The 22366-nt window shown below is 41.0% G+C and overlaps 1 protein-coding gene across 1 annotated transcript in view; it reads left to right on the forward strand.

Moving 5' to 3' along the window:
- RGS22 (regulator of G protein signaling 22) overlaps nucleotides 1-21968 on the forward strand; it is a 92775-nt gene extending 70807 nt beyond the window's left edge. Inside the window, exons 17-26 of the mRNA XM_066578395.1 lie at nucleotides 973-1139; nucleotides 5888-6050; nucleotides 8491-8649; nucleotides 9356-9424; nucleotides 10282-10443; nucleotides 11459-11638; nucleotides 13932-14090; nucleotides 16715-16834; nucleotides 19173-19278; nucleotides 21658-21968. Of these exons, the coding sequence (XP_066434492.1) occupies nucleotides 973-1139; nucleotides 5888-6050; nucleotides 8491-8649; nucleotides 9356-9424; nucleotides 10282-10443; nucleotides 11459-11638; nucleotides 13932-14090; nucleotides 16715-16834; nucleotides 19173-19278; nucleotides 21658-21776 (1404 nt within the window). The 3' untranslated portion in view covers nucleotides 21777-21968. The remainder of the gene's footprint in view (nucleotides 1-972; nucleotides 1140-5887; nucleotides 6051-8490; nucleotides 8650-9355; nucleotides 9425-10281; nucleotides 10444-11458; nucleotides 11639-13931; nucleotides 14091-16714; nucleotides 16835-19172; nucleotides 19279-21657) is intronic.
- Nucleotides 21969-22366: the final 398 nt, after the last annotated feature.

A 22366-nucleotide genomic window follows, 5' to 3' on the forward strand; every position in this document is an offset into this window, starting at 1 on the left:
GATTAATCAACAGAACAAAACACCTCATTTATCATCATTTCCCCCTTTATGGCAGTGTCCCTCTTGAATACATGTGGTATGATCAGTTCTCAAAGTCCCATAGAAACACCCACTTGGGCATTGAAAATGTCAGCAATACATAATACAATCTGTAACTGTATCTTTTTGTCTGCAGTGCAATGTTGATTGCCAAGACCTCCCCATTAATACAACACATATAACCCGTAGTGATGGATTGTATGGTTGATGTTGTCGTGCTATTCTTAAACAAGTTTTACTGAACAGATGTGTACTCGCTGCAGAATGTTTACAACCCTTCGTTGTTTGTATAGATTTGTCAAAAGGGCATCTGTCATGTTTGCTAACCCGAAATAGAAGTATTAAAATCAGTGGTCTAGTAAGAGAAGTGGCCAATAGCAAAGATTAAGTGGACTCTTAATTATGTTCCCAGGTATTGCCACCCAGGATACAAGCCTTTGGTTTTTTTTTACCCTTTCACTTTCTTTCCATGACCCTTGGGCCGATTAGCCACAACCATGTTTACTAAGAGTGCAGTTCCCTTGGAGTGGGGACTGCTGGATTGGTTCCCACTAACCCACAGAACATCCCCGTAGAATGAATCCAACAAAGGCCCCATAGCAGCTCTTGTGTGGTCGGGCAGCTTCATCTTACTTTGTGGGTTTCCTGGAGTGATGCTGACCCTGATGGTCCAGCTGAAAGGAGCAAGGAACACAAAGTATTGTAGGGTAACCATTTCAACCATTTCAATGTTTTTGTGACAGTTCTCTGGAGCTTAAAGCCTTATTCATCCAGTTTACCATTATTGGTTCTAATCAGAAGAAGACCCAATGCTATGATACATGCATACATTCTTGACTTAATAAATAACATTATGGGTTTTCTGTAGTTTTTGGAGCAATGCAGTTTGATATTTGTTTCTCAAGTGGTAACAAATTAACTTTATTCTGCCAGGTTCAGGTCAGCCAGAACATTTTTGTTCCACCTCCTGACATACCTAAAGAGCCTAATCTATGGGAGCTAGTTCCAGAAGAGTACAGAAATTACAACCTTGGTGCATTACTCCGACACAGGATGGAGCTAGAGTACTTCCGCTCCTTTTTGGAAGATCATTTTGCCAGGTAAAATTTCATACCATTTCACAACAAAAGGATGACAATAAAGTCGCTGATTGGACGATATCTTTTGGGGTTCTATGCATGTTTTTCACATAAAAACCTCCAAGCAAGGTATGTTTTGTTTAAAGCCATCAAAATTGTGTATAATTGTATAGCAATTTTGATGATCATTTACCAATATTAGCAATTATATTGTGTTTCATGTGAGTCTGTTATATTCTATAAATGTAAGGGTACAGTCATGCACCTTTGTTTTCAAGTCAATATACTTACGTAATAGACTAGGGGGGTGCATCAGCCACGTAAGAAGACATCTGTATTATAAATGGTATATGGTAGTTGAGTGCTTGTAACATGGAGTTTCTCAGGTGGTTCCTCTCTAAAAGAAGATAATTGCAGATCAAATTGTGGTCAAACTGTTCAACTTTACTAAGCATGACTGCATTTACTGTACAATAGTACAAAGTCTTAATGGTTGCAGTCATTGTAAGAGACACAATACACTTAGGCCTCATGTCCATTAGGAAATTCGGGCCCACGCGAATTCTCCATGCAGAATTCCGCAGCGGGTCCCTCCTTTCCCGCGAACATGAGGCCTGAAAATTGATTTTTCTCACCTGTCCGGACGCAGTGGATCTACCCTCTGTCGCAGCCGGATCTTCTTTCTTCGGTCTGGCGGATGTGATCGGCACGCCGGAAGTGTGGCGCGCGCATGTGCCATGCACTCTTTTTTTTTTTTAACTCCCGCTCTCCCGCGCCGGAGAGCAGAAATTCAGCTGCAGGTGTGCCGCGGATACGGACGGCTTCCATAGGCTTTTATGGAAGCCTGCAGGAGCTGTCCACGCGGGAGACCCGCAGAAAATGGAGCATGCTGTGGGTGATTTCCCGCACGTGCGATCCGCTCGGCAAGGAAAAAGGACATCCGCAGGTATTTACTTACCTGCGGGTGTCCAATGCATCCCTGTGGCCGCGGAAAACGCTTGTGGGGCACCCGCGCGGATTTTGTAATTTTAATTGTCCAGTGGACATGAGGCCTTAATAGTTACTACACTCAGATGAGGCACAGAATCGTATTGGCTTTAGAACACACAATGTGGTTCTTTTGCTTAATTTTTCAGAACTTAACTGAAGAGAATATGACACTGAACAATTGTGTAACCCTCTATTTTAGGTTCTTATTCACTCCACAATAACCACATCCCAAGATTTTTTTACTTTACACAGGCTTCAACTGCCAACTACCTTCCACCAAATACCATATTTTTCTCAGGCCAGGCCCTTTCCGTCAGAGCCCCATTCTTCCCATTCCTGGCTCTACTTTCCAGAGCCCTGCTCCTCTATACCAAAACGCTGATCTCAATGGTCTTACTCACATGATCCCCTTTTAAGGACAAACCTACTTAGTCTGGAACACTTCACAAGTAAACCCACTTGCGTTTCAACTGCACCTCAGGCCTCCAGGGAAGCAGTCCTCCACTATAACTCCTTTCTAGTCCATGGCTTGCATGGAATACTACAAACCACCTTTCTCTATGACTGGCCTCCCTAATCCCAGTCTCACAGAACCACTATTCTCCAAAGACTCATTCCACAAATTAGACAATGCTATGCTCAGCCTCCCGGACTCGAGCCTATCACCAGTTTCTCCAATGGACAAACTGCTCCCAGTCTCCATTCCAGCACTACTCCCAATGTCCAAGTCTGCATTGGCTTCCAACCTGCAAATACTCACATATGTATTTAGTTGGAAGTTCATTTTAAAAACTATGTGATGATTTTACTTACCGGTACATTCCTTTTATTTAAAATGACATTCTGTTGTTTGGTGCCAAATATACATTTATAGGAAAGATATACTATACCATCAAAAAGCAAATAGTATTTCAATTTTGTTATGTGAATATGTATCATAAAATAAACTTATTGAGCAATAAAATAAATAAAATACATTTTTCCTTGAGAAGGTAATGTGCCTTTGGATGAAAACACTGAACACTTTGCAATGAAGAAATTACTTGTGTTCTATGCTCAGAATATGTTTACATTTGGAAGATTGTAAATGATGCAGAAAACCAGAAGTCACTGGTCCAGGTTAACTTATGGCCCTCTTCTTGAAATGATACCAAGAGGCTCTTATTAGTTTGTATATAGGCTTGTGATTTTATCCAGAAGCCTGTAATCCAGAAAACATCCAAGATAAAGAAAATATCATGTAATGGCCTTCTTATTAACAGACCTAGGTCTCATACACATGGCCAAGCCCTGTACATGGAATCTGTACCACAGAGCATGTAGCCTCTGTACACTTCCAAACAGGCTATGTTGGACTTTGTGTTTATCGAGATGTTCCCCTAGAAGCTTTCTTATACCTTTGTGTATGCATGGAGTTTGCCACTATTCCACACAGTCTATGGGCCTCTTATGTCATGCATACTGTACAATAAAAGGCCCAGATATCTCTATGTGAACCCTATTTTGGCTTGTAGAAAAAGGATTCAATATAGCCCTATGAGTAGCACTGTCACACAAAGACAAGGAGAGTCTTGGAATGTATTTTTGATATTTTAGATGTCACTTCAATTTCCCGATGAATATATCCCTTATCTATAAACCTACTGCACTATAAATAATGAATCACAGATATGATTCCCGTATGGAGTTAATAATGTAGTAATTTAAGCTGTCCTACATTAAAATTTTGTGTATGTATTTTTGACCTTATATTCTACCTTCACTAGAGACCAGGAATGGACATTAATCCAGTCAAGTCCCATTTCTAGTTTTCATACTAGTAATATATTTCTTTTGTCATAGATATCTGTTTTCCTTGCAGTTTTGCCATTTCACCGAGACCCATAAATCATTCTCACATTCTTAATGTGTGCTATGACATGAACCTTGTCATACGAAAGTGCCCAGTAAATTAGAATTGCTGAAATATACGTAATGGGACGTAGAATCAGATACAATTATATTGCTCAATAAGAATTAATAATGAGCCTGCTAATTCCCCAATACCTATTTTATCATTGGTGAACAGAATAAAAACATCTGCCCCTAGCAGACAGAGAGATGTAATAGAATCAATGCCAGGATTTTAATTGGCAGCTGTGTGCTACAATAACTCTGTGTAGCGTCCCTGCAGCCAAACTGGGTCCCTAGGCAGTTGACATAGGACAGGACTGAAAGCAGCTACAATGTTGTATTGGATTCTGTGGTGTAAGATATCGGATCTGATGTATCTAAAAGACACTTAATGATATTTTCTTAAAGCAAATCTTCAATCCAGGGACCAAATTCAAAATGTGATGGGGTATATGGAGTAATATTACGGGGTGCCCTCTCTTTGCTCCACTCTTCTCCGAATCCACAGATTCCCCTCTTCTGTCTCCAAAGATGGTCACAGTGCTTTCCACCTACCCTGGCTGAGACGTTTGGAGTGGCCAACACAGCTCATATTATTAAAAAATGTTTTTCACAACAGCTATTGGCTTAGCATATTAAATTTAAAGGGGTTTCTCAGGATTGACTTTTATTGAAACAATCCTCCGGTTTCAGGACAAAATTCTGTCCTTGGAATGAAGGGAAGAGGGATATCTTACCTTAAATTTACTGAACTTCTCTTCCTGGCCCTTTGTTCTGCCAGTTCTTTTTCCGTTTTTTAGGCAGTCGAAATGGTCACTGCCATCTTTAGACTACCAGATCATCTGGAATATATTGGTAGTGTTAAGACTACCAATGCACTGTTGCAGTGTGTGATTGAACAGTGCTGCTCATGTGGTCAGCACTGGCCAATCACAGAGCACTTTACAGCATCTATTAGATTGCTAGAAAATGGCGGTAGACCTCAAGGCCAATTAAAAACAAAGCATCAAACCAGCGGAACAAAGGGCCCAGGAAAAAAAGGAAGATTACAGGTAAGATACCCCTCCACCTTCCAGTCTCGGTGACATAATTTTGTCCCAAAACTGGAGGACCGCTTTAAATAAAACATATGCATTCATCTCCAACTTTGTAAAATTGCCCTGGTTTAATTATATTATCGATCTGCCTATTTGGAATGCTGTCATGTGACTCATTTCCTGCAGTTCCGGTCTGACATGTGTCGTTCATTATGCACATGATCTATTCAGGCTTGTTCGATGCCCCAATGTACTTCATCAGCAATATCACATACATGGCCTGGCTGTATCGCTGTTCGGCACTTGGGAATTCTGTACGCTATTGAAAGAGATGGGTTCTGAACGAGCTAGAATATGGGAAGCAGGAAACCATACACTGTGGAAAATATAGTTTGAGGCTATCTGCTGAACTACCAATATTGCTCCGAATACCAAAGTGCAGAAGAACAACCACCACAAATATCAGGTTCTGAAAAAAACAAAAACAACGAAATCAAAAGGTACTCAAATAAGCTTTGTAATCACAGGGCACCTGATTTTACAGCATGTTTTCCATTTTTGAGCTCCCAGAAACCCCCTTTAAATACTTCAGGTCTAAGTATTTTTCATTGGCCATATTATAAATCAATGAGAATTTTGTTGCCTGCAGGTTCAAATTTTTACCGATCCAAGGATTATCTTATAAATAAATCCCATAACCAATGCCCATCTTCAGTCACAGTTTCACATATATGTATTGACTTTTATTTGTACATATTGATTTATAACTGTTTTTCTCCTTTCATATGCATGCAAGTTCTTATTGCTGTACTCCTTTCACATGATTCATGGTCACAATTACTTTTGTAGCATGGACCTCAAGTGTTGGTTGGATCTTGAACATCTCAGAAGGGGCTCGCACAGAAAAAAGGAGGAACGGCTAGAAACATCTAAAAATATAAAGAGCAAATATTTAAATAAAAAATATTTCTTTGGGCCTAACAGCCCAGCTACAAGAGATCAACAGGAGCAGGTGAGACAAAGGGCAAAGAAGAATAGTTCTGGCTTAAGGCTCATTCAGACACAATAATTATCGCTCAAAATTTGCTCAAAAGCCATCTTTTGCGCGATAATTGTTCTGTGTAAATGTGCTCATCTTTCACTGTTCGGCCAAACGATGAATTTCAGGTCTGCCTGAAAACCATCGTTTGGCAGAACAGCTGACAAGCAGAATCACATGCTGTGTTCTACCGGGGGAGAGCTGATAACAGCTGATTGCTTTTCTCAGCTGTTCTCAGCTGTCAGCCCCGCAGGCAGAACAAAGCGAAAGTAAGCAGGTGGTCTCTTCCCTGATTACAGCTCCAGCGGCTCACATGCTACTACTTGGTACTAATAGGCATTAGTATCAAGTAGTAGTTTTATGCAAAAGGATCGCTCAAAAGCCATCTTTTGAGCGATCATCTTTGTGGTGTAAATGCACCTTTACTCCTTGTCAGATACCAATTATGATTTTTCATCTGCTAGCTTAGTATGTAAAGTATTTTATTTGTTACAGCAGCAGTTTGTACTTCAGAGTTGCTCTTTATACTGCTAAAGAACAAGATGTTTCAATTGCTCAGCCATTTTGGAAACTAAGTATTTGGTTCACTGGACATCAAGTATGCATAGAAAGCACTTCTGAGACAGGGATGCTCATATGACAATCCATATATGCTCCAGGAACTAAGAAAACTTTTGCATAGAACGACTGTCGCTCCTGTGCTTTCATACAAGAGCGATAGTTGCTCAGTGAATGGAGTCAGAGCATGCTGAAGATCTTTTCCAGCCGTCCGCCTCTATTTTCTGTGACGAGGCAGTCGTCCATAGATGAACAACTGCCTGTTTATACTGAGAGAGAAGTCGCTCATTAGTTGCTCAGTGAGCTGAAACAAAGCGACTAATAACTAATGAGCGATTTTTCACTCAGTACACTGTCGGGCCCCACTTTTCAAGGGATTACTTTTACTCAAAATCACTTAGTTGAGCGATTTTTCAGCTGATACGGTAGTCAGCCCATGTAAAAGTACCCTAAGAATGTAAACACTCCTCAATCATTGTAAAGCTATATTATGAAATTAATTAGCACCAACCTTTGAATGTATTTAGATTAAAGTGTTCCTACAGCCATACTCTTACACCCGATTCGACATCAGGCATGGAGAGACACAACTGCATTCTGAGTGGTACAGCTGCCAATGTAACTGTATGATGGCCAGCGATTTTCGTGCCCTTTACCTATTAAAATAGACCTTGTGCATGATAATCGCTATATGTCATATGGTTACCTCAGAAACTGTAACACCCAGTGTCCAGTAATTTCTTATTTACCTTGTAGCCTGCCCCATTTGCTCACAATAGCGTTGCAGTTTCAGTTACTTACAGAGCCCAATATTTGTCCACTGTCAATTGGGCAGTCATAACTAGTGTTTCTCATTGTAATCGTCTGGGCTATAAAATCGGGCAATTTTTGCTACATTGGATTGGATCATCCCAATCTGATTTTTAGCAAAAATCGCAAAAATATTGTCTCTTTGCTTTGAGCAGAAAGTGCAGGTGTGTTGGCTTAGCACTGTTGTCTTGCAGTGCTGGAGTTCTAGGTTTGAATATGACCTTGATTGGGATTTGAACGTGGGACCTCACCACTGCAAGGCAGCGGCACCAACCACCACCTTCACTGTTGTTCAAGGAGGCCAAATTAGAAAAGTCCAGATTTACAATTATTTTTTTTAAATCGGGCTGGTCTCTCCTGACCCGATTATTTTAATAAGCGCTCAAAACTAGGCATAGCATTTGATTAACACTGGATAGCAGAGACCACCGACTTGATATTGGGCTACTTTCAGGCTCCTTTAATAATGGGAACCATTCCAGGGGAATGAGGATGGGCAAAAGAAAAATCAGCAGAGCTGCAATTATAGAAGTATGTAGCTTGTCCCACTTGTCAGAGGATTTGACTGGTTCTCCTTAAAGGGGTTTTGTCATTAAAAAAAAAATTCTATACTCACCTATTTCTTCCCCATTAGTCTCCTTACCACATCTTCTCCTCGCTGAGCTTCTGTAGTGCCCTGGGTCACCTCACCGGCTGGCTTGTTATGAAGCTGGCATTCACTGGCTAGGAAGGAATTCTGAGCTATTGCCGAGATAGCATGCATGAGCAGTCTCTAAAGTAGATCAGCACTTCCCCTGCTGGCCTGTGAGCTGTGACATAATATACATTGGCTGGCAGGAAGAAGACTGCTGACAGAACCAATCTAGAGCACTAGAAATGCTACTAGGAATATTATCACTAACCCCTAAACCACAATGTGTAAAAGTTTGTAATGGAGTGCATGCACAGTAGTTGTCAAGATAGGTAAAATGTGTTTTTATATTGCCTTCACTGTTTGCACAAAAAAATGTAAAAATAAAAATGTCAAAAAAATAATATCTGTCAGGTCATGATGCTGGCAGGAGGCTGGGGAAAGCTTCTACATGATCGTTTGCCTTCCACCGTCGTCACCGAGATACAGAAATATGTCCGTATGAGGATTGAGAAGAAATGGCTACCCATGTTTCTATCAACTCAGGAATTTGGAGAACGCCAGAAACGTAAAGTAAGAACTGAATTTTTTTGCTTGCATGGAGAATATTAACTTGAATTTAACAGTAAAAGTTTTCCAGATGAAATAGGAAAAGTACCATACTTGATTGTAAGGTGTCAAAACTCGAGTAGCATTTGGCAGAGGACATGAGCAGGATCTTTCACTCTTCAGTTTAGCGTAAACTGACAGCTGCAACACATTTTGAGTCGCCACGGACTCTTCTGCTTACCTGAGGAAGAGCCTGTGGTGACTTGAAACTTATTAAAGCAGACTGCATATTCTAATTAAGGCAATAAAACTCCAAAGTAGGCATCTGTTCTGTGGTCCTGCACCAACGCTACTCCGAGTTTTGACAGCTCGATTATCCTCCTCTTCACCCATGGAGTGAGTGACTAGATATGGAGCTTGCAGCAACCAGGAATTTTAACTGTATAAGCATACATAGTGAAGGTACCAATTGTCACTCACACGCTTCTTTCATAAGGGGCTACACGTTGCTCGTATCTCTCTTTCTTTATTGCATGTACTTTATTGTAGACTCTTACCGATCCTTACAAATTGGGTACAGAATCTGAAACCAAGCCAAGTAAGCAGGAGGCACAAGAGAGATAAAGAAGAAAAGGGGCGGGGTTATCATTTGCTGACTAGTAAATGAAGATATGATAGACATCCCTTTGAACTGTAATTTTTTTATGTGCTTTATGTGATTTATCTCCAGTCAGAGATAAAAGATGTGGCAGAAGATATCATATCCCAAACAAATAAGAAGAAACTGGGAGTGTGGAAGGTAAAAAACTTATTTTATTTCATCCCTACTTTTGTCTTTAAATTGTTTCTTTTATTGTGTGAACCGACTGTACCTAAAACCAATATGGCTTGGGCTACATCTGGTGTTCCCTGGTATTCCCTCTTTTAACCTCACCAGTTGGGATTTGGTCTTCGATTCAAAAACTCCCCCAGGAAATTACCCCAGAAATAGTCTCAGTGTTGTCGTGGCTGATGCAATCTGGTTAGGGTTCCCATAGTGTGGAACCAAAGGAGCAGGTAGACACGTGGTCATGATACAAAACCAAGGTCAGGGCAAGTGGAATTATTGCATAGTGATATAAAAGGCTATGGGTCAAGGCAGGCAGCAGACAACTTAATCATGGTCCAGAAACAAGCCAAGGTCAGAAATGGAGAAAATGGGAAAGCTAGGTTTAACAGACACAGGTCAAACCAGCAGTCAGTCAAAGCAAGCAAAGACCTTTGCATACCAGATTAGATTAACTACTGAGGCACCTGCTAGCAGGGATGAGTGCCTTAAATAACTAGAGGCTTCAGATTGGCCTGGAGTGGAATGCAAAAGCAGGAGTGCACACTGGCCCATTTAGAGGAGGATTGGCTGTATGGGCAACAGGAAACTGACAGTTGAAGCAGCATCCACTGCAGAGGACATGGGGGATGGTGCTCGGCACGAACAACGGCAGGATGAGGTAGGGAACACCGTTGACTGCAATCAGCCAACATAACATTTATGTTTAATTGTTAAAATGGTGGCATTAAAGTATTTGTTACTATTTGGTGAAGACAGTAGGAGACAGCACCCAGAGCCCATATCAACTCTATGTGTAGAAGATTACTCATGTGGACTTTTCTTTTCAGCAATTAGACAGCAAGTGGATTTCTTCCTCCAAAGAAATCATAGCTTTCCGGAAAGCATTACTGAACCCAATCACAGCGAGCCAGTTCCAAAGGTTTATATCTTTAAAGGGAGATTTTTTTGAAAATGGATTGCTTTTCTGGCAAGAGGTGCAGAAGTATAAGGTAAGATGGAGATAATTATTTATTATCACAGACGTAGCATAGGAATATCTAGAGGTAGGTTAGTGGGCATATGCCCTGGAAAGTGGCATCTAAAAGAGGCACCAACAGTGCCAGCCAGTCCCCACTGGTCTGCTGCCCATATATACCAGACCCTCTGGCTAGAAGGTACTGGTTTCCTCATTTCCCTTGTGTTTGCATCCATGTATGTTTCTTGGTATGTTGTGAGCAGTGATGTTGTTCTTTGGGTCTTTACAGGTGACCAGACATGAGGTGAACAGTCCTGTTCAGTGTGTACTGGTATAAACTGCGACATGTTCTGCGTGTCTGTGCAGGTGGCCGGACATGTGGTGTGAACAGTCGTGTTCCATGTGGTATGCATTCCCTTGTGTTGGTGCAAACTGTGTCCTATGCTGCTTGGATCAATAACCATCTAGGGCTAGCTAGGTCCTTAGGTTCCAGGGTGGGGCCGTCCCTATTGGGACGATCGCCCCGCTTGCAGGCAGGATTCATGGGGAGGTTGTTTTGAGAGAGTAGTGACACACAAAACAATGTGGACCCTTGTCGCAGGCTCATGGGTTTAAGTATATTAGCCAAAATACAAACCAATACCTCATACCATATTTATTCCATCTTTTTATGCATGCAGGTATGTTAGGTGTTTTGGGCATTTGTCAGTCATTGTGTATGTCTGCCTATGAGTTCAGTTCGCAGTTCACTATCTTTTGGTGTGATTGTTCTCAGTAAGAGAAACCAAGTAATCTTCTAGATATGATACCTTATGTAGATATGATACACCTATCTTTTGGTGTTCCTGTGTGCATTTGCATGAAGATTTCGGGTTCCAGAGAAAGGGCGTCCAGGTTGGATGTGACACTTTACATTGCAATTGTAATCAAACTTTTTTTACATTTGGATTGTTAATAATCCTCATTATGTCTATGGCTTTATCCATAGTGGTTTGAAACATCATGGAACCCATGCAGTAAGATTTTCTTTTCTGTTATTCGTCTGTCAGGAATTATGCCACTCTCACTGTGATGAGTCTACAATTCAGAACAAGATCACAGCTATCATCAGCTGTTTCATCAACTCCTCTATCCCACCAGCTCTACAGATAGACATTCCTCCAGAACAAGCAGAGAAAATAATAGAGCGACGTCGGGATCTAGGACCATATGTGTTTCGTGAAGCACAGGTCAGCTAAAACAGATGGATAGATTTTCATACTTGAGTTAAAGGAGTGCCCTCTTTAAACACATTAATCTTCAAGAGATTATCCTAATATATCAACGCAATAGTTCAGTTTGAAGGATAGATAGGAAAGGGGGAGGGAAGTGCAGAACACTAAAAGTGGTTAGGATGGGGTGCATCCAACTAGGGTTGTTGACTTTTTAAACCATGCCAAGAGACTGTTTCCATTCAGTCTTTGAGGGTATTTTCACACACCAAAATTCACAGTGGAATTTTTCACATGAACGCCACCTAAAAATAAAGTCAAAATCGACCGCTTTCTGCCGCAGTTTTTGGCAAAGATTCGCACACAAAATTTTCCTAGTCAATGGGCAAAATTCACGGTCAGTATTTTAATGCAGAAGTGAGCAGGGCATTGACAGGGCAAAACATGCGTGCAGATCTGCATCAAAAGCTGTGGCAGAAAGCCCACAAATTTTGACTAGTTTCTTTAGGTAGAATTTGCCATGGAAAATTGCACCATGTGAACATACCCAAAGGGTGCTTTTACATGTAGATGGTTTGCTATAGATCTTTCACAGCTCAAAAAATCTGCAGCGTATTTACAACAAAATCCACATCATAAGATGACTAGTTACACCATTACAATGATTGATTGTTCATCTTATGAATGATCTTGTTTGTATGTTATTTTTGCAACGCAGTACAGCAGGAGAAGTTGGAGGGTGACTATTGACATGTTACAATTCAATATCCAATTTTGAACATTTTTACATATGTACAATACATTTTCACCAACAATAACATTTTGTGTAACAAGCCTTAAAGGAATATTCCTATTGCCTACATTTAATGCATGGGTCTGACCTTTGGGACCCTCAGCATTAGTAAGATTGAATGGGGTGCAGTGCTGATTCAGCTCTATGACCCCTTCAAAAGTTTTTCCTGCACAACCCCTCTCCTCCATACTCCCTGTATACAGAAACTGCAGAACTGGTCCATTCAAATGAATGGGGCTGACTGCAGGTCCCTGCATGGCCAGGTGGCAGGGAGCGCTGCAATTCAGTTTCCCTTAAAATGCTCTGAAGGACCATCCCTAATTTGGACCAGATTTTGACAGATTTGAAATCCCATTGTATACTATGTATAGTGAAGAAGACTCTTCTTCAAAAAGACCACACCCGGAAGAAAATTCTTCACTGCAATGTTGGGTGGTTATCTAAAAGTAGTTTCACATCTATTATATAATATTAATTTGATCTAAAATGTTTTTGAAGTGTACAATGACAACAAATAGTTTGGAGAAAACCTATACAAATGTAGAAGACAGAAGTCAGCATGGCAGCATCCACTTAAAATTTCTTCTTTATTAAAGGGGTTGTCCCGCGAAAGCAAGTGGGGTTATACACTTCTGTATGGCCATATTAATGCACTTTGTAATGTACATCGTGCATTAATTATGAGCCATACAGAAGTTATTCACTTACCTGTTCCGTTGCTAGCGTCCCCGTCTCCATGGTGCCGTCTAATTTCAGCGTCTAATCGCCCGATTAGACGCGCTTGCGCAGTCCGGTCTTCTCCCTTCCGAATGGGGCCGCTCGTGCCGGAGAGCTGCTCCTTGTAGCTCCGCCCCGTCACGTGTGCCGATTCCAGCCAATCAGGAGGCTGGAATCGGCAATGGAGCACACAGAGCCCACGGTGCACCATGGGAGAAGACCCGCGGTGCATCGTGGGTGAAGATCCCGGCGGCCATCTTACTAAGGTAAGTAAGAAGTCGCGGGAGCGCAGGGATTCGGGTAAGTACTGGCCTTTTTTTTTTTTTTTTACCCCTGCATCGGGTTTGTCTCGCGCCGAACGGGGGGGCTATTGAAAAAAAAAACAACCCGTTTCGGCGCGGGACAACCCCTTTAAGTCAAATACATAAAGGTGAGCAGCTGCTTGCCTCACCTTGATGTATTTGACTTAATAAAGAAGAAATTTTAAGTGGATGCTGCCCTGCTGACTTCTGTCTTCTACATTTATGATCAACGGTGGACCCTTGGAGTCGGGATCCTAACTGGGCTTTGCATGGTACCTTACACCAGTGGTGTTATTTAATTTTGGAGTGCTAGTGCTACTCTTCTCTATTTCTGAAAACCTATATAAACACGTGGAGAACATGAAAACTTCATACGGGTGTTGCCTTGACTGCTTCACACACAAAAAAATAAGATCTGTCAACCTTCTGATAGACACAATACAAAAATTTCTGAAATACATGTAGGCAGCAATAACTGTGAATGTATCTGTACACCTAGATGACCATCTTCAGCATAATGTTCAAGTTTTGGTCTGAGTTCTGTGAATTCCGGAGTCGTCTGACAGATGAAAAAATTGTGCCTCTATTGGAGCGAAAGAAAGCAAAGAAGGCAGAAAAGATTAAACAAAAATTGAGGGAACAAGAGAAACTTGCCAAGGTGGGTAAATTCTGCATCTATTAAAACATTCTGGGATAAACAGAAGTGATCCATAAGCCATGTGATACCAAATGACTGCAATGTTCTGGACCTTTACCAAAGAGGTTTCTTGATATTTTCTTTACATTTCCCTTGGATAGGGCAGTGACCTTTACAAAACATGAAAAATGTATTGTTTTTTCCCCATCCAAAAACATCTTGGCTTTTATGGATTATGTGGGCTTCTAACCTTGGAATATTTCACACCACTACAGATGCTTCATACCACTGGAAACTCATATTTTATGACAAATTGAAGATCTGTGATTACATATTATTAATGATATGGAGTACATTCTGAATTAGAAGTGTAGGCGGACATACTAGGGGGCAATGCAAGGACCCTTGAAGCAAGAAGCATTACATAATGTTCTCTTTTCAGTTATTTGGACCTTTCTCCCTTTATGTTCTGTAAACAGAAACAAGCAATGATGAGGCTGATTATCTCTATTGTTGTAAGCAGTCCTTTTAGTAATTATAAAATTTAAATCTGATGGGTGAAACGAATACCGTAATAATGCTATATAAATCTGTCAGCCTGCTAGTCATATTAAATTTAACACAAATATTGCAAAGGCGGGTTAATCTAAAACTACTAGTTTCAGAACAGGCTGAACTATTAAAGAGGCGATCCTATGCCCTATCTTATTTTGGCAGGCCAGGACCATCTATGGTATGTAATACTGGATTTCCTGCGCAGGAAAAGTAGCTTCTCCTAGCGATAACAGCTGGCTCTCAGTGAAAATGGGGTTGACACCGCTGCTTTATATATTATACGCATAAACTTTTTTACCTTGATGGATTGCTGTTTAAATCAATTCTTTGGCCATTGTGCAGTACCTTAGGTTTTTGGAGCTATGCCTCTGAGTTATTTGTAATATTCCACCATGATTTTCCATTACTTACCTTTATCTCATTTGTTCATCTGCTATATATACATTTAGATTTATCATATTCTGAGTGTTGTGTCTTATTCCATTGTGGAATATTAGTTTTTAATGTTTGCGTCCTTAATAAAACTTTCTGTATTGTGCATCGGCATTGCTGTGTTGCTTTTTTCTGTTATTACAATACTTGTCTGTGACACAGGAGTTGCACCTTTTCATTAATTTATTTGGTAGTGCCCACCCATCTGTTTTGTCTATTTGTCTATTTTGTCTCTTGTCTATTTCCACCTAAAATTACATATATATAGATGAATTAGTTTGGTAATGCAAGAAAAAAAGCATTACTGCAGTAAAACCACCACATATACAAAATCAATACAAAGTATCTAGTAATTTAGGACTGAAACAATTTGGTCATTAGGGGTTAATGTGGCTGTGCAATATCTTGAGCTAGTTGCCAGTCAGCACTTAGTGACACCTCCTTGAGTAGAAGTCACAGTTTCTAAACTTTTATTGGAGCGGGTATATTCCCTCTTACAATGGGGCTTTGCCCCTTCTCCTATGCAGAACTATTATATTGCAGAAATAATTTTGGACTTCCTGCTTTGCATGCTTGAGATTCTCAATAGCACAGTATTCAAGTCTGGAGATTGTGAAGGCCAATCCAAAACTCTTACCATGACCTTCCTATAATACTTCAGGCTTTCAACAGTGTGTTTTGGATTGTTATGCTTTATCAGAGTTAGGCCGGGCTCACACGGCCATGAGCGTAAAACGCTACCTGAGTCACGCAGCGTTTTACCGATGTGGAGCCGGCGGTGAGCTGGCCCTTCACCGCGTATGGCAGCGATATTGTACTGTGCATGACAGCATATCTCACGCACGCTGTCATATGCAGTCTCTGTTTTTTGTTTTTTTTTTATTTCCTGCGCTGTCGTTTTGCAACGGCATGTATTTACACTACCCATATGCAATGTAACAGTGTGTGGACCGTGTTGATTACACGCCCATAGAGAACTATGGGCTTTCTCGCACGTAATACGTGGCAAAATAGAACATGTTACGTTATTTTTTGCGCTTACATATTATGCAATTCTTACACACAAATGTGAGCAAAGCAGTGTAAGGCAAGATACTTGATTGCCTATGAATTACTGCAGATCACATACGTGTATCCCCTGTGTGTAATATGTGGTAATCTTACACTTGTGTGAGCCGGGCCTTATGGTTCTCTAAATCTAAAGCATTGCCTTCTAGCTTTCACCCCAATCCATTCATTTCACATTATTTTTGTATTCCTGGATGACACACAAATATGTCAAACCAGTACTTCCCTTGGGCACACCCTTAGGCCGGTTTCACATTTGGGTTGGAACCTCCAGCTGGACATTGCATTGCAGATCCCACTGAATACATCGGAAGAAAAAGCGCTGCATGCAACACTTTTTTCTGTCCAGAAGCCGGGCAGCTGAGCGGAAAGACCTTATTATAGTCAATGCGATCCGTCATGCACTGTTCGGGTCCGTCCAGAGACGGAACAGAAAAGTGGAATCCCTGCCGCCAATGTGAAACCACCCTTACTACACCCATAGAGAGATTTTAATAGGCATCTAATATGTTAATGTGGCAAATAGAGACTTTTCCGTGTATTAATTCCTTGAGATCATCATAACTATATTCTATATTCTATATTAACAGCAGCAGCAACAGGAAGCCTCTAAAAGAAAGAGCACCTCCTCCGACATATATAACGATAATGATAGCACTTACAGTGAGCAGTCGTCTGCTGGCCGCGACATTTTTGGACGTAACAGAAATGTGAGTACAGTTAATTATACATTTATTATAATATTGTCATCAGTGACAGTAATGGCCCAGGGACATTTAAATGCTAGTAATCCTTATAGAATAATTATACACCCCCTGACATGTGGTAGCCGCCATCTTACATCTGTAGAGCTCATCCTAACCTGTCTCCCCAGAACACTATCCCTTAGTTGAGTAAAGAAATAAGTAAACTATGAAAGGGCATATGGACATCATAATGGGGATCCCCAACTCGGGATCCCCTCTATAAGCCAGAATGGAAAGCTACTTTATGAGAGCCGCTCCCGTCCTTGCACAGTTGAATTGTCTTTGTATTATATTGGTGTTCATTAATCTGAATGACTATTATGTAATACTATAGTTTTCCGCCAACGGCAGCTGTAGGGGGAGTGCCTGGTTGGTTGCGACTTCCTCTGAAAAAAGTTAGCCTTTTGTCCGGGGTGTCAAGAGCAGAACCTGTGACAATCAGATGATCACTGCAGTGTCCGTATTTTGAAGGGAAATGTCTCCAATGAGTCAACCCCTTCAAACATATGTCCATGTAAAAAAGAATTTATTAAGATGTGTAAAGATAGATTAATTAAAGGGGTATTTCAGTGACATTAAGTTACCCCCTATCCACAGGCTAGGGGATAATTAGTTGTTTGCTGGGGGTCCGACTGCTGGGAGCTCCACAGATCGCTAGTACAGAGGTTCCATGTCCCTAAAGGCTGGCAAAATGAATGGAGAGGCAGCACCTATGCTCAGCCACTGCTCCATTAATTTCAATGAGAATGCCAGAGATAGCAAAGACACAAGGTCATCACATCAAACAAATAAAGTAAATGCATGGGTGCGTGCAAACCATAGCTGCGACAATACAGTGCAAGCCGGAATATGTGGCGACAGCACTCATACACATGTAATATCTGAATAAAAATGTATAACTCTTATGTACTACTCACATAAAAATGCAAAAATACCCATCTTTCCCATTTTTATGTATGTGTACACCTATACATTTCGTTATTTTTTGGATGTGCAGACCTTGTGTTTTTGCTGCATTTGTGGAACAATGGCTGCCTCCACTTGTGCCGTGCACTCCATTTAGCCATCTGCCCCAAACCTTTTTAATTAGACTATTTAGCTTGGTATCCTAGTTTCATTTGAAGGCTCAGGCCTGAAGAAAGTTGTCTGCTAACAGTAGGAAACCCATTTTTACCATGTCATTTTTATGAGACCATATAGGCTGGTATCCAGCTATGCTGAACCAATTTCCCGGCTCAGGCCTCTTCACACGGCCCAACGGTAGCTTAGTTTTTTGTTCTGCTAAAAGCTAATCAATGACCGATTTCTCGCGCATTGCCCTGTCGGCAGCTGTGTATACAAAGGATTATTATCGCCTGAATTCGCTGTCTCTAGCGAGAATTTGGGCAATAATCTGAATTTGGGCAACTGGTTCATGGGTTTGTAGGGGTGGTGACCCATAGTGTATATGTAGGATGGATACTGTTTTTTACTTGACTTTACACTTGAATTTTGCTAAGGTCTCCAATTTCTCAAGATAAAAGATCAATGTAATCTCATGCCATCCAGTGAAAAAACATACAAATTAGGCATATACATTTTTTTTTAACATGTGAGCCTATGGGTGACAAATGGCTAATGGATAGCATCCGTCGGAGGCATCTGTCACAGCGATTCAGTAAAAAAGTATATGTCAAACACTTTTCATTTGAGCCTATGGTGACAGATGGCTGAGGGATGGCATCCATCAGACGTACCGTATTTTTCGCTCTATAAGACGCATTTTTCTTCCCCTCCCCCCCAAAAAGTCAGTGTGCTTTATAGAGCAAATGTACCGAAATTCAAGGTTTCCGCGTGATCTTAAGTTTAACGCGCGATTGTGCGAACAAATGCACAATCATTTTCTCGGACCACTGGTTGGCGGTGAGTGCTGTTGGGAACTGCTGCTGCTCCCTCGCCTCCACTAATTGGATTCTTGTGTTCCTCGGCCCGTACATGAGTGCCGCTGTCCCAGAGCTCTGGTGTTTTAGACCTCTGCTGCTCCTTCTGCTCCGTCACCCGGTACTATCCCCTGCATTGTCCCTGGGTGAGTTCAAAATAATTTTTCCCTATTTTCCGCCTCTAAAACGGGGGTGAGTCTTATAAAGCGAAAAATATGGTATATGTTTTTTTTCACCTCACACCTCAGGACATGTTGAGTTAAGGGCAAAGTTAAGGGAAAACCTATCTGTATGTTCCTTATTATAGCACCAAAAATTAAGCAACACCTACTTATCATGCAGTGTAATAATTACCATGATATGATACTGTTCACATGCGGTAGGTATCTTGGAGCTACTCAAAATACTTGGAGGCTCTGGAGCAGGAAAGGATGCTTCTGAAAATACAGCAAGACTTGGAAAAGAAAGCAGAGTCAAGTGTCATGTCAGGTACAGATAACCATACAAGTGTTATATAGATACTTATTAAAGCGACCCCCCCCCCTCCAGTTCTGAACAAGCAAAGATGGCTACAACACTTCCCTAACTGATGCACACTATGTATTCACGTGCATCAGTAGTCTAAGACACAACATGCTGCTCTGACTAGCCACTACTGCTCATTTGGACACCATTGGCCAGTCAAAGCAGCATGTAACCTCTTACACTTCTGATGCGTACTAATGCATCGGGTAGTCAGAGAAGTGGTGCCGCCATCTTTGTTCAAGAATCACAGAATGGTAGAGTTTGAAGGGACCTTCGGGGTCATTTGACCCAACCTTTTGCTCAATGTAGGATTCACTAAATCATCCCAGACAAATGTCTATCCAGCCTCGGTTGGAAGACTGCTGTTGAAGGAGACCTTACCACCTCCTGTGGTAACCTGTTCCACTCATTGATCACCCTCACTGTCAGAAAGTTTTTTCTAATACCTAATTTGTATCTCTTCCCTTTCAGTTTCATCCCATTGCTTCTAGTCTTTCCTTGTGCAAATGAGAATAGGGCTGATCCCTCTGCACTGTGACAGCCCTTCAGATATTTGTAGACAGCTATTAAGTCTCCCCTCAAACTACCATGTTCCAAGTTAAACATTCCCAGATCCTTTAACCGTTCCTCATAGGACATGATTTGCAGACCGCTCACCATCTTGGCAACTTTTCTCTGAACTCCAGTTTGTCAATGTCTTTTTTAAATCGGAGTGTCCAGAACTGGACACAGTATTCCAGATGAGGTCTGACTAAGGAAGAGTAGAGGGGGATAATTACCTCACATGATCTAGGCTTTATGCTTCTCTTAATACATCCCAGAATTGTTTGCCTTCTTTGCTGCTCCATCACATTGTTGACTAATGTTCAGTCTGTGATCTGTTAGTATAGATCACTGTCAGCCTGAGCACCTGAAAACCTTCAAGCCAAACCGGGGTAAATGCTACCTACTAACCAGATGAAGATAACAATGTGTTATTTGTTTTGGATCTATTAGTATACCCAAGTCTTTTTCACATGTACTGCTTAGCCCAGTTCCTCCCACTGTGTATGTGCTTTTTTTATTTTGCTTGCATTTCTCCCTGCTTGTCCAGGACTGGAGGGTTGCTTTAATAGATGTGTACCTTTATATTTTGGCATGGCGTCTACACATTATACTAATTTGACGACCTGCAGCCACATATTACTCACTACAATATAAAGACATGTCTGTATGTTATACTTTACTCCTAAAGGCATGTCTTGACATCACACTCTAGTATTCAAGTTAGTCATACCATAATATACCTGGATTATGGTTATATTCCTATATCTTCTGGCATATGTAGAGACTAACTAGATACATTCCCATATGTTCATAGGGTTTTATTTTCTGATCTCTTACAGAGGTGTTAAAGGCGTTCTGTCACTAAAAAAGAAAAATTCTATACTTATCTATTCCTCCCCCATCAGTCTACTTACCAGATCTTCACTTCCCCTATTTTCTCCTGTTTCCTGCAGTCCGTGGTGGGGGTGGGGTCACTTCACCATCAGCTGCCAGATTCTTCTCCTTCCTTTGAGGTTAGGTACATTTGGTTGGCAGTCTTCTGTCTGCCAACCAATGTACGTTATGTCACAGCTCACAGGCCAGCAGGGGGACTGCCTATCTTCTTCAGAGATTGCCCATGCGAGCTGTCGCTGAAATAGATTGCAATTCCTTTGTAGGCAGTGAAGCTACAGCACAGAGGTGTGACCTTCACTGACCCTGCAGGAAGGAATTTGAGGAATGCAGCCTTCATAATAAGCTGGGCCAGCGTTAGGTGAGGTGACCCGAGACAGTGCAAAAGCTCAGCTAGGAGAAGATGTGCTAAGGAAACTGACAGGGAAGGAATAGGTAAGTAAGTATAGATTTTTTTTTATATGACAAAACCCCTTTAAGGAAGATCTAGCAATGTAGAGCACTGGAATGGGATTCAGCCAGCAACTGATCTGCGATGTGGTTGTAATATTAACAACCAAATTGGAGTAACAGGCCCAAACTGGCCAAGTTCCACCCCTAATTCTAAATAAACAATAGCAAATAAATAATTTTTAGCTAAGTGTGTCGAAGAATTTGATGTGATTAATGTCACAGCTTTCTACACATTTAACTCAGAAATGTAGTTGTATATGTTACTTACTGAAACTCGTTCCCATTAAACGCTCTAGATTGTTTTGCCTATTTGCTCCTGGAAAACTGATATCATTTATATTTTAAAACACTTTGTGGAATTGTCGTTGGTTATTTCTGGACTCCTCTGAGATCGGTGAGCTCACTTCTGATAGTGGAATAATTTTATCTTGTCTCATTGATTTGATTATTTAGATGACTCCTCGGTCTACAGTGTGAGAACGGAGGAATCTAAAAGAACAGGCAAGACTATCAACTCATCATCACACCAGTCTGGACAGACACAAAGAATTTCATCAGCTGCAAGACGCTAATATAGGATACTGGTCTCTAGATGAAGTGTTCTTGCTGGGACTGAAGCTCAAGCTGAATAAAGACTATCGTCATTTCATTGCTGAGTGAAATTAGATATTTTTAATGACTGAAATTTGTATAAAGATTAATATTGAGAATCAAATGTTAGTTACCCTTCTTTATAAATTGTTTTGTGTCCTATATCTCTCAAATTCTAAGAATCTTCTTTGAAAATCTATTTATGTTATTGGATTTCAATAGTCCGACAGTACTTGGATGGCTGAGGCCCCACATGATCCGGAATGGTAAAGGGCCCTCAAGGTTCTTTAGGTTGATGTGGAAGAACAGGGAAGTGAAGACACGAGATGACTTAGAATTGAATTTAGTTTTACTAAGGCAATGATCTTGGCGGTTACACTTCACACAGTTGAACAAACTTATGCTTACAATTCCTGAAATAGATCCTGAGGAAGAAGACATACTAATCAGCCGTTTGCACTGTACAATCAAGTACTACCTAACCACAGCAGTTTTACTTTCCAGATCACGTCTCACAACTACAGGACTGGCCTCTTTCTGTGGCTTGGCAATCACTCCCTGCCACATACAC

This window comes from Eleutherodactylus coqui, chromosome 9 (assembly GCF_035609145.1).
Source record: "Eleutherodactylus coqui strain aEleCoq1 chromosome 9, aEleCoq1.hap1, whole genome shotgun sequence".
Classification (NCBI taxonomy): Eukaryota; Metazoa; Chordata; class Amphibia; order Anura; family Eleutherodactylidae; genus Eleutherodactylus; species Eleutherodactylus coqui.